This window comes from Haliotis cracherodii, unplaced genomic scaffold (genome assembly GCF_022045235.1).
Source record: "Haliotis cracherodii isolate W230 unplaced genomic scaffold, xgHalCrac1.p SCAF_3, whole genome shotgun sequence".
In the NCBI taxonomy this organism is placed as follows: Eukaryota; Metazoa; Mollusca; class Gastropoda; order Lepetellida; family Haliotidae; genus Haliotis; species Haliotis cracherodii.
Window position 1 is genome coordinate 70,740,015 of NW_027266286.1, and position 13,547 is coordinate 70,753,561.

The 13,547-nt window shown below is 38.6% G+C and overlaps 2 protein-coding genes across 5 annotated transcripts in view; both read left to right on the forward strand.

The window, feature by feature from the left end:
• The window catches only part of LOC139474276 (centrosomal protein of 57 kDa-like), a 32,191-nt gene extending 26,677 nt beyond the window's left edge, over positions 1-5,514 (forward strand). For all 4 annotated transcript variants that reach the window (XM_071257217.1, XM_071257221.1, XM_071257219.1 and 1 more), the window contains exon 9: positions 197-5,514. In XM_071257217.1, the coding sequence (XP_071113318.1) occupies positions 197-460 (264 nt within the window). In that variant the 3' untranslated portion in view covers positions 461-5,514. The remainder of the gene's footprint in view (positions 1-196) is intronic.
• A 6,389-nt stretch (positions 5,515-11,903) lies between these two features.
• The window catches only part of LOC139473947 (centrosomal protein of 164 kDa-like), a 47,013-nt gene continuing 45,369 nt past the window's right edge, over positions 11,904-13,547 (forward strand). The window contains exon 1 of the mRNA XM_071256784.1: positions 11,904-12,076. The gene's annotated coding sequence lies outside the window, so the exon portion shown is untranslated. The remainder of the gene's footprint in view (positions 12,077-13,547) is intronic.

Below are 13,547 nucleotides of genomic sequence, written 5' to 3' on the forward strand. Positions count from 1 at the left end.
CTGGTGTTGTGCTTCAATCCGATTCGCTTTATAGACGGGGTATATACGTTACACGTTTCTGATGGAAAGTTTTGGGGCATTCAGGAAATCGCAGGAATGGGGCTATTTCTGTTTTTGCAATGATGCAACACCTGTCTAGTTTTAATACATATTTGCCACTTTTTATCAAATAGATCATAATTTTCTTCATTCACAGGTGGAAGATATGAAACGAAAAATGAAGACAAAAAAGTCGAAAGATGCCCCTTCTCACCCACGCCCTCAGTCTGCCATGGCAAGTTTCCCAGCTAGGAGAACCTGTGAAAGTACACATTCCAATTCCAACCCCAAAACTCAGTGCTGTACAAGTCGAACGTCGCGGCAACACACTGCCAGTGCCCGACAAGTTTCACTGGACGTTCTCAAAGACATGAAAAAATTACAAACAACATTACGGAAAGACGACCTATGCTGGGAATGAGACGTGGCGCCATTGTGATATTATAACGAATTGTACAGACAAACCTATGGAATTATTTATTTATGTATATACAGTGGTCACAACAGAGGCTTTTGCCACCATCTTTTAACCACACTTGCTACAAGGAAATCTCAACAGGAAGGCTGTGTTATTTTGTTATCTTGTTTTTGTCTTGTTTCTGCATGTTTGGAGGCAACCAGATCTGCGTTTTTGAGCATTTAGGCCAAACTGTTTCATTTTTGTCTATTTTCAAGGGTTTTTTTCACAAAAGAAGATTTGAGGTTATAAAATATAATACTGTTGTACATAACAACATACAAACCAAACGGTTTTTAAAAAGAGCGTATTTTCAATGACACAGGATTTATGTGTTTTTTTCCATAATTCTAAATCCATAGAAAATGACAATAATTGTTCTGGCTGTAAACAAAAAAAGGAAAGAAATTTGAACTTTTTCAGTATTATTTGTATATGAGATTGAAAGTATTTGACCTAGGACCTTATTGCGTACATATATTTCAAATTAGCAAATTAATTATGCAACAGCATGTACTAAGGTTTTTTATAGTCCTCGTCACTTGAAATGGAATCATGAAATATTGCGATGATTAATTAACGAGAATAGCTGCATGTGTGCTAATACTTACAAAGTGCAAACAAGCCATTCCGCCGATAAGGAATATTACTTACTGTAGAGTCAAAACTTACGAAGTAAGATTTTCAAGAAATGTCCATATTCTCTGTGATAAACATCATCATTCAGTTTTGATCATGTGGTTACAATCCGACTGAAGAGTGGCAATCTGGTAACGGCGAGCAACTATACTGAGCAGTGTGTGCAGCGGAAGTTCATTACCAGCACGAACTGAAAGAGAAGCATGTGCAGATGTGGTATTTGAAGCGCTACTGATTTATAACCACTTGCAGGCACCTGACTGCCGATTCACACTCGTACTCTAACCATGTGATCAAAACTCAATGATGATGTTCATCACAAAGAAAATCACACATTTCAATTTCATTACTGTTATGAATATTCTTGAATGGCGGAATGGATTTGTTTTCAAATTTATAAGTGAACGAGTTAAAATTTAAATTTAACCTCACATCGGCATTATTTCAGCTATATAGCGACGATAAATATATAAGTATTAGCACACATGCAGCTTTCTCTGTTAATTAATCATTGCAATATTTCGTGATTTTATTTCAAGTGGTGAGGACTAGACTATAGTCCTGGAGTGCTATAGGATCAGTAGTGAGCTTCAAGGAGATTTTCTGCAAGAGACTAGCAACATGAGAGACAGAATATTTGCAATTCCTGTTACAAATAGGTTGTTTGGTTTACTACCCATGGTTATTTTTGGATGAAATGTTAAAAAATATTTGGGATAACCTTTATTATGTATTTAATAATCATTATTCATTTAGGATGATATGTCTGTATATATCAGCTATATTTATATACTCAAGCCTTCATTCTTGATCACTTGGTTTACATGTTTTGTTATGAAATTAAAATGTCTTTTGAAAGATAAACGTCTATAAAGAATTCTTTTAAATATTGTTGGAGGAAACTGAAAAGGGTTTGATTTTTTTTAACTTCACTTCCCATTTTGCTTGACTTTGAAGATTTCAACAGATTTGGAGGGATTTTTTTTTTCTGAAACAATTTCTGTTTTCGTACAGTGAATCAAGTAATTAAAAAGAAAAGTTTGAGAAATATGTACAAATCAAATAACCTAAGGTGCAAATATCCGTACACATACCTCAATACTATTGCTTTTACTTATGTCTGTATTGCTCAAAGTGTTGTATTAGTGCTACATAGTATCTGTTTCACAAGAGTATCCTTTATCTCATGTACTTATCTGGAATACCGTTCACATGTCAAATACAGAACCTTGAAAAGGTTCACATGCTTATAACAAATTTACAGTAATTTTATCTACTTTTAAACTTTTGATTTTATATGACAGCCTAGGCTAGTCATGAATTTTACAATTTTCTCATTTATTCCTCATCCCTGACTCTAGATGCTCCATTTCTTACACACAGGTAAAACACATGTAGATCCCCAGTACATTAATGAGGTAGACTATGTTGTCATTTTTTGTGTCCGAACTTTTTTTCTACTTTGTTATATTTGCTCATAGGATGAGGCGACTATAGCATGTATAGTGACATGTTTCAGTTTACTGCATTCCACAGTCCTGCTTATTCCAGCCTGTTACTTATTCCTCAGTGTCTCCATTCCTTTATAGTTTGTTGTTTCGGAGGAGACTGACACTGAATCTGTTCACAGAAATACACACATGCATACAGTGTATGATCTGGGGCTGCACTGATGCTCATTTTCATAAGGCTTGTCTTATTGATTTTGATCTTGTTTTCGTTGATGCTATAGCTTGTAAATGCCACTGTTGAAATACATGTAGGTCAATATCATTGGGTCAATATCACTGCATTGGTGTTCCTGTGAGATACAGGCAATTGTCATGATGCATTAGAGCATCAGTTGATCATCCATTCCCAGTGTCATCAACACCTCCCTCAGAACATGGTATTATGGGATTCCACTGCAGGTGGGTTGTTGTGGAAGTGCTGCACACATGTACTCACGGTGTATAGGTTCGGCTGCACTGATGATCAACTTAAGTCGTTTTGGAGCATCCTAATCGTCCAAGTCATTTATGACTGCTGGAATTATGACAATTAAAACAGTTTATTCAAAAGTTGATAGCTTCTGAGAGTAATAGGTAGTACCCCATGCTTGACATACCAGCTGACTGAGGATTGGCGGGTTACAGTGTTTAACCCAGGGCTGCACTGATGGTCATGTTAGAGGAAATTGTTGACATGGATTTCCATCCTGTCTTCATTGGCTCTGAAAGAAATCTGCCTCATTACCATTGCAGATACTGATAGTGTCTAGATACATCAGTGCATCAGTGGAGTCATTTCGTCATCAACACCTTCATCAGTGTAGTGTGGGTCCAGAGCAGGTGAGGTACACAAAAATTGACGTAACAGTCCACTCATGGATACTGTGACATAGTTGGAATATTTGTGACTTCAGCGTAAAACAATATTCGATCACTCACCCGTCAACATTCAATCACTCACCCGTAACTACATTTATCAGCCATATAAAAATCAAATAATGTCAACGTTGTGCCTTTCTTAGACAGAAGAATCATTGTGCCATCATTATGCCTTTATAGCTGTAAGTGTAAGCTGTTGTCTGTAGTACCTGGTGTGATCCTGTCACTGTCCTGCTGTTGTCACTGGCTTGCTGTTGTCACTGTCCTCAGTAAATGAACTCACGCTTGACCTTTTCCGAAGAATGATTATGGAGTTCTTCCATATGAGGGAGTGATAGGTTAAGCTAGTTGTTAAGGTGTCCATATTCATACATATTTCAAGACAGACAAATTTCTGTCCTTGTGCTACAGATTCTCTTTGTGAATTTGCAAAGAGGCAGGAGACATAAGTTTAGAGGGTATATATACTAATTTCCATTGAATTTCTCAAAAACACCCTGGAAATAATAGTTTTATAATAAAACAAACAAAAAGATGTATAAACGAATGAGTCCATTCATCCTGCCTAACAATGCTTTGGAAACTACAATCACTATCTACTTGTCACTAGAACAAGGCTAAAGCAACAGTCGAGGTATTTTTGTACTGGTTGAAAGTAAAAGTCTTCATTGGATCAGCGACGACAGTTAACCCAGACAGCTGGGTAGGTATCAAAGGGAGACAATCCATACACGGTTCTTCCAGGTGTGGTATGGAAATTATGAAGCCATAAATTGCTAAAATTGCTTTTCACACTATACCACCACATACCGCTTCCATATTTGCTATGTCTAATTGAACAAAACCTAGTAGACCACTTGAAAGACTTGATTTTTGAGTTCTTCCAAAATGTTTCATTCGTTCAGTGTTAGTTTTGCAAAGGAGGGTGCCTTCTCTCATAGAAATACAAACGAAATCAGAACCCAAGGATCTCTTTTTATTCAAGGTTTCTCGTGTTCTAGTAGGTTTTATCCTATCCATAATCAAAATATGTTAAAATTTCACTTCCAGCATTATCAAGATCTGAGAGGCATTATTTAGGTGACACTTCTTGTATATTGGGGGGCACAGGCGGCCCAGGTGGCCCAGTCACTGTGCAGAGCACACCAGAAACCTGTGATCGAATCCCGCTTCGCCCCGATTATGTTTCAAGGTTTGTCAGCACCATACCCGTGCTCGTGGGTTTCACGGAAGTGGTAAACGTCAGACCTGCATCACTTCGGGCTTTCCTCCCACATTAAGCTGACACGCTGCGATATAACTGGAATACTGTTAAAAGCGGCTTCAAAACCCAACTCACTCACTCACTCTTGTATATTGTATTGTTTACAGTTCAACCAACTCATTGAATGAAAATGGATTAGACACACGAGACAAAAGGAAATAATTAATCAAACACATGAAGTAGAAGAAAGTTGTTTTGGGCTTATCCCGGTTGTTTTAAATCAATTAAAGTAAACAATACAATAGCAAGTTTCGCCTTATAACAGCACTCCAATGTCGTTTGAGTTGGCACAGCTACATTCTGTCACGTATGTGATTCCATGTTAGTACTCATTCCATAATATTGCTTTAACAGAGAAGAATTTATGACGAGATGAAATGTGACTATATGTTTATAGTGCCTTCAACTGTTTCCAGAACTGTCCAGCATCAGCCTTGTGTAAAGCCATAATGTTTATATTGTCAGTATTTTTTATATATAGATTTGGAATCCTACATGTTGAGTTAGCTCTGCTGTTGTATTTCATGCATCAAGAGGAAGCTTACTGATACTCCTCATGCCAGAACCTGGTAAATGGACATTCTCATTACATGGTCAGGTTTTTATGGATATTTTCTGATGACCAGCCTAGGAATGGACAAACGTTCGAGTAAGTTATTCATGTCGATCAAACCTTTTATTGTAGCTTCACCATGATTATGTTTCAAGGATTGTCAGCACCATATTTGTCCCGGGTTTTGCCGAGGTGCAAAATGGCTACACAGAATAATCCACAAAATTGAGGTTAGACACAAATAATTTGCCCTGCAAGTCCCTTGTGATGAAAGATGACATTGAAGCAAATTCAATTATGGCCATGTGATGTAGCATCATGTCTCATTTTCTTTAGGGGCGGGCGGGTAGCCTTGTGGTTAAAGCGTTCGCTTGTCACACCGAAGACCCGGGTTCGATTCACAACATGGGTACAACATGTGAAGCCCATTTCTGGTGTCCCTAGTTGATGTTGCTGGAATATTGCTAAAAGTGGCATAAAACCATACTCACTCACTGATTTTCTTTACTAAGTCATTATGTTTCGTTTCATCAAGAGTTCCATATATAATTAGCGTAAAGCTTCACACATGCTTCGTTTATTGGTTCAGCAGTCATCTTGGTACCCATCATTACCCCAATGATTATACCTGGGATCCCCACAAATCATTGATGAGATTGTGGACACACACATAGAAAGACTCAGGTTAATGCCTGTCTACGGCTTTCCTCCCACATCATTCTATGACCACTCACTTGTGTTTCCCAGGTCCATCTAGTCATTGTTAGTTGAGGAAACCCAGTGAAAGTAATATGAATCTTGTACACTCTTGACGTTAAAGATTCAATTTTAAGTTGTGCGATTGGTATTTGGGTTGGGGACAAAATATGTTTCAGTCAGTGGGTCAAAAGGGGCGGTCAGGTAGCCTAGTGGTTAAAGCGCTTGTCATGCCGAAGACCCGGGTTCGAATCCCGACGTGGGTATAATGTCTGAAGCCCATTTCTGGTTTCCCCTGCCGTGATATTGCTGGAATATTGCTAAAAGCGGCTTAAAATCAAACTCATTCGCTCACTCAGTGGGTCAAGACACATTGTTTTTGTTAACCTTGATAACGAGACATGCTCAGTTAGTTTTCTAATATCAGTGCCTGTGGATGAGGTGGATCCTTTGTAATCTCGCTTTATGTGTTTGTCTCCATAACAACATTGTCAGCACATTTTCAGCCATCCTGGAAATATTCAGTTTGAAATTGTGTTGATGACAGTGTTGTGGTCCTGTGTATCTAGTGTCGTATCATACAGAGTATTTTATCCTCACACATAATGTCATGTATATGATATGAAGTTTTGAAAAATAAAATGTTGATATTATAGATCCTGTTTCACTTTCTTTTCTAGAGCACTACCAGTTTGGGAAAACACATGCCCAATGCAAAACAAAAAAAACAAGCATGAAATACTCATATCCCTGCCAATATGACATGTCCGGTTGTGTGCAATGCATTAGCTCCTGTGTCTATGTTCACAAGGCCTTTTTGTAATGGCCTAATTGCAGCACTAAAAAAAGGGTATTACTGGTGTTTTGACATCTGCAGTTTATGATTGAATATGTAACTGTATTTGTAATGAGTAAGGATGCGACATATGGACGAACAACTTCTTTATTACAGTTAGGATCGATAATTTCGTGTAGGTTCTAACACTGTTATCAAGCAAGTGAAGTATGGTTGACAAGAATATATACAGGATAGGAGGCAGTGTATATATATGTTGAGTAGGTTTAAGATCAGTTACCCTGTTGTATTTGTAATGAGTTGTGTTTCTGCATGAAGTTAGTAAATGCAACAACCGTGTCCATGACACTTTTGGAGGAATACACACAAGCAATGCAGAACTTACCAACAGAAAGGAAAAGTATTCAATACTGCGAGATGACATTATGTGCCAAGTTTGGTTAAGAAATATGGTATGTTTTTCAAGATCTGCTCCGGAAACGAGGACTACCGACATTTTCACCCTAAGTCAAAGTCGTTGCCATGGAAACTCGAAAAATGTAAAAAAAAAATAAATCCCAAAATATCAAAAGGCACCAGTTCACCACTAGGCCTATCTATGTGCCAAGTTTGGTGAAGAAATATGGTACGGTTTTCAAGATCTGTTCCGGAAACGAGGACTAACGCCATTTTCAGTCTAAATCAAAGTCGTTGCCATGGAAACTGGAATTTTTAATTTTTTTTTAAATCCCAAACTACCAAAAGGCACCAGTTCACCACTAGACCTATCTATGTGCCAAGTTTGGTGAAGAAATATGGTACGGTTTTCAAGATCTGCTCCGGAAACGAAATGTGACGGATGGAAGGACGAACGGACGGCACCCATTCCTATATCCCCCTTCCACTTCGTGGCGGGGATAAAAGTTAATTGCAACACATTATGCACTTTTTGTCTGACAAAGTTCCTGGGGTGGGGGTCATAAAACATGTAATAAGTAATTTCTTCGATACAGAAAGAAACACGTATCATGTGTCGTATTTGGCATGAAATCTCACTGTGCACCATTTCACCCCAAGTGACAAGTATATAAACCAAATATGTCCCTTCGAATTAAATTGTTAAAAAGAAACAAGTAGCATATATGATAGCTACAATTGGTAGAATTATCATTAAACCGCACGCATGTTATCAGAAATGAGCGGGTCACTGTAACTTGATAATGCCCTCATATTGCTTGAAGACGGGCCATTTTATCACGCCCGTTGTTAGGGGACGTCATAGGATAGGTATAAGTGACGTATTTGTAAAAGTCGTGTAGATTGCAGTACGTTTCAAAACCGATATTGTTGTTTCTTTTTATTTGTTAACAAATTCCATCCATTTAGCTATAATAACGGTAACGCTATATTTCAGAGCATTATAATTTGCAGAAGCCCTCGGTCTATTTAACTGCCATCCTTCGTCAGGCAGTTAATTGAAGACCACGGGCTTCTGCAAATGATAATGCCCTGAACAAAAGCGTTACCCTTATGATATAAACATGATGTGCCAAGCTGATTTCCTTGGGCTGTGAATGAGATAAACATGATACCACTTTCCTGAGATACCACGTGGTTTCAAAAATGAAACTTCATATGCAGCTCATTGAAAGTAGGTCATCGTGACCTATTTTTTATATCAAAATATTTTTATCACTTGTCGGATATAAGTATTCAAACAATATAACCTTTTCATGCATAATGCTCAAGACGTATATCCAGGAAATAAGTTGCTTTAGTGAAAATGGCATGCTTGAATAGTGACCTTCACTGTGATCTTGACCTTGCACGTACGTTGGTCACAACCTTTTCAGTAAATGCTTCCTGAGTAACGAACTTTTCTGAAGGCTGTGACCTGGAGGATGATATTGACCTGTGACATGACTGGTCAGTGTGTCAAAAAACATGATAAGATATCCCTGATCTGTCCAAACAAAGGCTTGGATTGAAAAAGTGGAGAGGCGGCGGTCAAATTCAACAAAAAACGTTAAGCGTTCCCATTTGCATCGGGATGCTTCATTACCGAGTAGTTAAGGTTGGTTGAAATAAAAATGAATTTGATTACCGAACTATGGAATTTTGACGTTCTGTATAAGATATCAGAGCCTAGGGGAATTATTATTGTAGTGTGTTTGTTTTAAAGGTTAACAGGTGAGAACATTGTTCGTTTGAGGGGTCATAGTCATGTTTCAAAGTATAGAGGTCACCTACGGTCCTACTAAATATGACGTCCGGGAGCGTCCGGAAACATGTTTTACTGACTGGCTGCACTGCATTATTTAACTCCGTGTCGTTCCCGAACGTTAAATAGTAGGACCCGTCACCTACGACAGAGCATCATGCGCGTGTCCTCATCAACTGATTGATGTATGTGTCGAGGGAGAGAAAACCGGAAGAAATGGGATTGGGACACCGCTGTTAAGGCTTCTTGTCTGTGGTCTCAAAAGATCTTCAGCACATCGTGGCATTTGTTGTGGTGGTTGATTGGTTTGTTGTTTACGCCGCACTCAGCAATATTCCAGCTATATGACGGCGGTCTGTAAATAATGGACCAGACAATCCAGTGATTAATATCATGAGCATCGATCCACGCAATTGGAATCGATGACATGCATCAACCAAGTCAGCGAGCCTGACCGACCGATCCCGTTAGTCGCCTCTTACGACAAGCATAGTCGCCTTTTACGGCAAGCATGGGTTACTGAAGACCTATTCTAACCCGGATCTTCACGGGTCCTTGAGAATGAGGTGGGTGTTGAAATAACTTCCCCGAAAACCACATTTAGCCCACAGAGTCGTCAAGGGGTCAGTATTCTTCAGTCTTCTGAATGATATCACAGAAATCAACTCTAAAGGACACTGAGACTAAACTGATCGGAGAAAGATCTACCAATGACATGTACACTTGCGTCTCAACTCATTGGACAAAAAGAATGGATGTCTGAAAAGTACACCCCACAACAAAAATATTTAATTCAAATGTTTTATAAGAATATTTAAACATTTTAATGATGACATCAAAAGTAATCCTAAATGTGGTGGCAATAGAGATATTCTCTAAATTTGAAGATGTTGACGACATCTACTCTTGATTATGCTTAAAGCATCTTTTTTTTAATGGGATCAGCAATGTGACTGTTCATCTCTCGGGTGCTTATAGACACACTGTAGGCGTCCTGTGTACCACTTCATTTGTCCTGGCTTCCAATTTAAGAACGATTGAGTCACATCAGTGTACACAGCTGGTACAAGTAAATAAGCTTGGGATTTCCAAACAATGCATGATCATGTATGCTCATAGGTTTAGGGTTGTGTTTATTGACGTGTCACTAAGAAAAAAAGAGACAAAAAAGTATCAACATTGAGATATTGGCCAGATAAACATATCATGGCGTCCTCGGCATCCGGGGTACCAAACGTAGGTTGGGACCATCTGCGTGTGGGTGTCTCTAGATAACAACGCACGTATTCAGTTAGGGTCATGTGTGAGTTAGTTATGTTTAACACCGCTTTTAACAGTATTCAAGTCATATCACGCGTGTCAGCTTAATGTGGGAGGAAAGCCGCAAGTGATGCAGGTGTTAGACGTTTATCACTTCGGTATTACACGGGTATGGTGCTGACAAACCTACAAACATAATCGGGGCGAACCGGGATTCCCAAGGGACGCAACTCTGCACAGCGAATTGCGGCGCCTTAGACGACTGGGCAACCCGTGACCCCCGGTAGGGTCATGAAGAAATTGACAGTTTATAATAAAATATAAAGTGTTATTACATTTCGTCTTTTCAGGGAACCGCCTCCGTGGTCTAGTGGTAGAGCGTCCGCCCGGATAGCGGAAGGTCCGGGGTTCAATCCCCGACCGCGTCATACCAAAAGACGTTAAAAGATGGTACTTGTTGTCAGTATACTGTGTCTGAGTGGTGTATTCATGTTAAACTGCGGCATGGTATCTCAGTGAGCTAGCACTATAAATCGGCATCAGTCCGGACTAGTACAAGCGTACATGCACGTCGCTATATATAAGTGCAATAATCTTGGACGCGACGTTTAACCCCATTTCACCTCACCTCACCTCTTTTCAGGGAGTGTCATGGAGCAAATGTTCAAGGGCATAGGCAGGGCCAACCAAAATATGACAAGCATTAGGGGAGGATGGCTGTATATCAGAGCACTAAAAACCTCGGACATAACTGATGACTCATGTACACCTCATTCAGTAGCTGTTACAACGAAAGAATGAGTGAATGTTGTTGTCCACAGGAGTTGGAAGTTCCCCATATCACGTCAGTCCGCAAATAATCGAGTATGCACCAGACAAAGCAGTGGTTGATAGCACGAGCATGACCGTCGAGGCACGATGACCAGGTCTCGCTATCTGCTAATCGTCAGACGAGGAAGATGTGTTCTTGGACAAAAGGGACGCGAGACTGACAGATGTTGAAGATATACCGAGCGCTTCAAATGCATTTCACTCTGGGACTAGAAGACACCGAATCTCAATTGACAAAACATCTCAGTTTTCTACTCTTTCATATGCAAAGTGATATCAAAACATCAATTATTTGGTCTTCATATTTGAAAAGAATCCCATCCGTCTATTCACCCCACGCAAGGCTCACAGGTAGCATTAACAGAATCGAAATTGAGAAATCGGAAAAGCGCGCGTAAAATCTGAACTAACACTAACAACGAAAATGAATAATTCATGCATTGGGGCATTATCTTATGTATAGGCAGTCTACTAAAAATAAATGTAAATTAAATCCAATATCAACTTTTGTGTTTATTGTATATTAATGTTTGCATAATTGAATCTCTTGTGGAATCATATTCATGCAAATTCCTTAAAAACAAGAAGGTTTCTCAAGCTAATACTAGATAAATTTTGTTTATTATTTGTTTGGGTACGAACTGACGGGATAATTTAGGTTTAACGTTTCTGTTTTCGGGGTACGTTTTACGACGAAATATATACATTTGTTACAAATATTACCACATCCCAAACAACCGGTCCCTAAATTTGATGCACAATGACCGGTCCCTCCCGTTAGGCACAGCTTGAAAGAAAATGGCGGCTGTTTGTTGACAGTCACCATGAAACGATTTAAAAAGTTGTGTTGTAGCCGATTATGAAGAATTAGCATTCTTCGATTAAACAAGGTCCGAAAGACCTGTTTTCAAACAATTGTTTGTTCGAACATTCCATTTAGAAGAGTGTAGGATTTCGGTGGAACTTGCAAAGGTATGCTATGGAAACATGTCCAAACACCTCTCAGAATGTTGTCATTCAAGTTTGACACTTGTTGTTTCTGTTTAAAATATACGTAAAAGGTATTATTTGTACTATACATATGATGACCCAGTATAGTACTTGTGGCTTGAACACATATATACGTACATTAAACGAAATAGCCCTAAAGAAGTCAAAGTAAAAGAATGAACATTGCTAAGGAATCAAGAAATAAGAGATCTATCAGGTCACCGTGAGGTGTATATAACAAGTTATAGAGTGTATTTGTAGATATTAAATCATACTACTGCACTAAGTGTCGGAGAATTTGATCTTGCAACCTTACCCCCAAAGATAGAGTTCTGCACATGCTGAAGTGAAAATATTAGATAATTTCTAAATGGGTTTGAAGGGCAAGTATATGCATGTGCTAAGGGATAAGATAACAAGGGTGCAAGAAAACAAAGATGTGGAGGCATGAATTAAATCAATAAGCATGATAAGTATGCCTGTGGAATACTGCAATCTACTTCAGAATTATGTACACAATTACACTGTACTGGATACCTAATTTTTTCAGAGTCAGAGGCATTTAAAATTTGTTGCGGACACAGGGCTGAATATCGGCTTAGGAGCAGTTATATCTATGAATTCACCTCTCCAAAGCCATGACATTTGTTATAACTTTAAAGCATGGAATGGGAACTTTCTTGTTCCTATTACTGACATTTACTGCAGACTTGGGATCGAACATTGGCCTCTCAGCATGTCCAAATAAATCTGTCATTTTTCGAGGTTTCATTAATCTAATGGCGATGACAACAATGTCAAGCAATATGCAGTACAGCTTAGATTCTTTCTGTGTCAAGATCTGAATTCTGCCTATGAAGGACTTTAATTATTGATTAAACAGTAACACATATTGGACATGTTCGAGGCAACCCCCCTGGAATCATTATGAGGAGGCACTCTAACATCCGATGCCGGCCACTAGTCACATCTAATATCTATATAGTAACCTTTCTCCTTGTCATGGCAGATAGCAGATGTGAAGTAACTACAAAATAAGAACAGAATTGGTTTAGTGAACTGTTGTCACCAAGTTAAGAATCTACAGTTTATACTTAACAGAAATACAAATTACAGACATTTTTTTCATGAGTATGAGAACAAGGCCTGCAGTCCAAAATACATATGTAACCCATGTATTTTCAACATCTTTTTGACTTTGTACAAAAATAAGTGATGAGTATCATGCCTATGAACATATTGAACATTCACTGAAATATTTAACAATAAACTTGTTTCTACTATCTGAATTAGAGTCTCATTCATAAAGTATATGCTGTTCATCTTTAACAGCATCATGAACTGTACTGTTCTTGAGTTTATCATTAATTTATTTGGTTGTCAGTGTTATGTTTAAAGTATGGTCTTCAGCAACCCATGCTTGTCGTATCAGGTGGTTTACGGGATCGGGTGG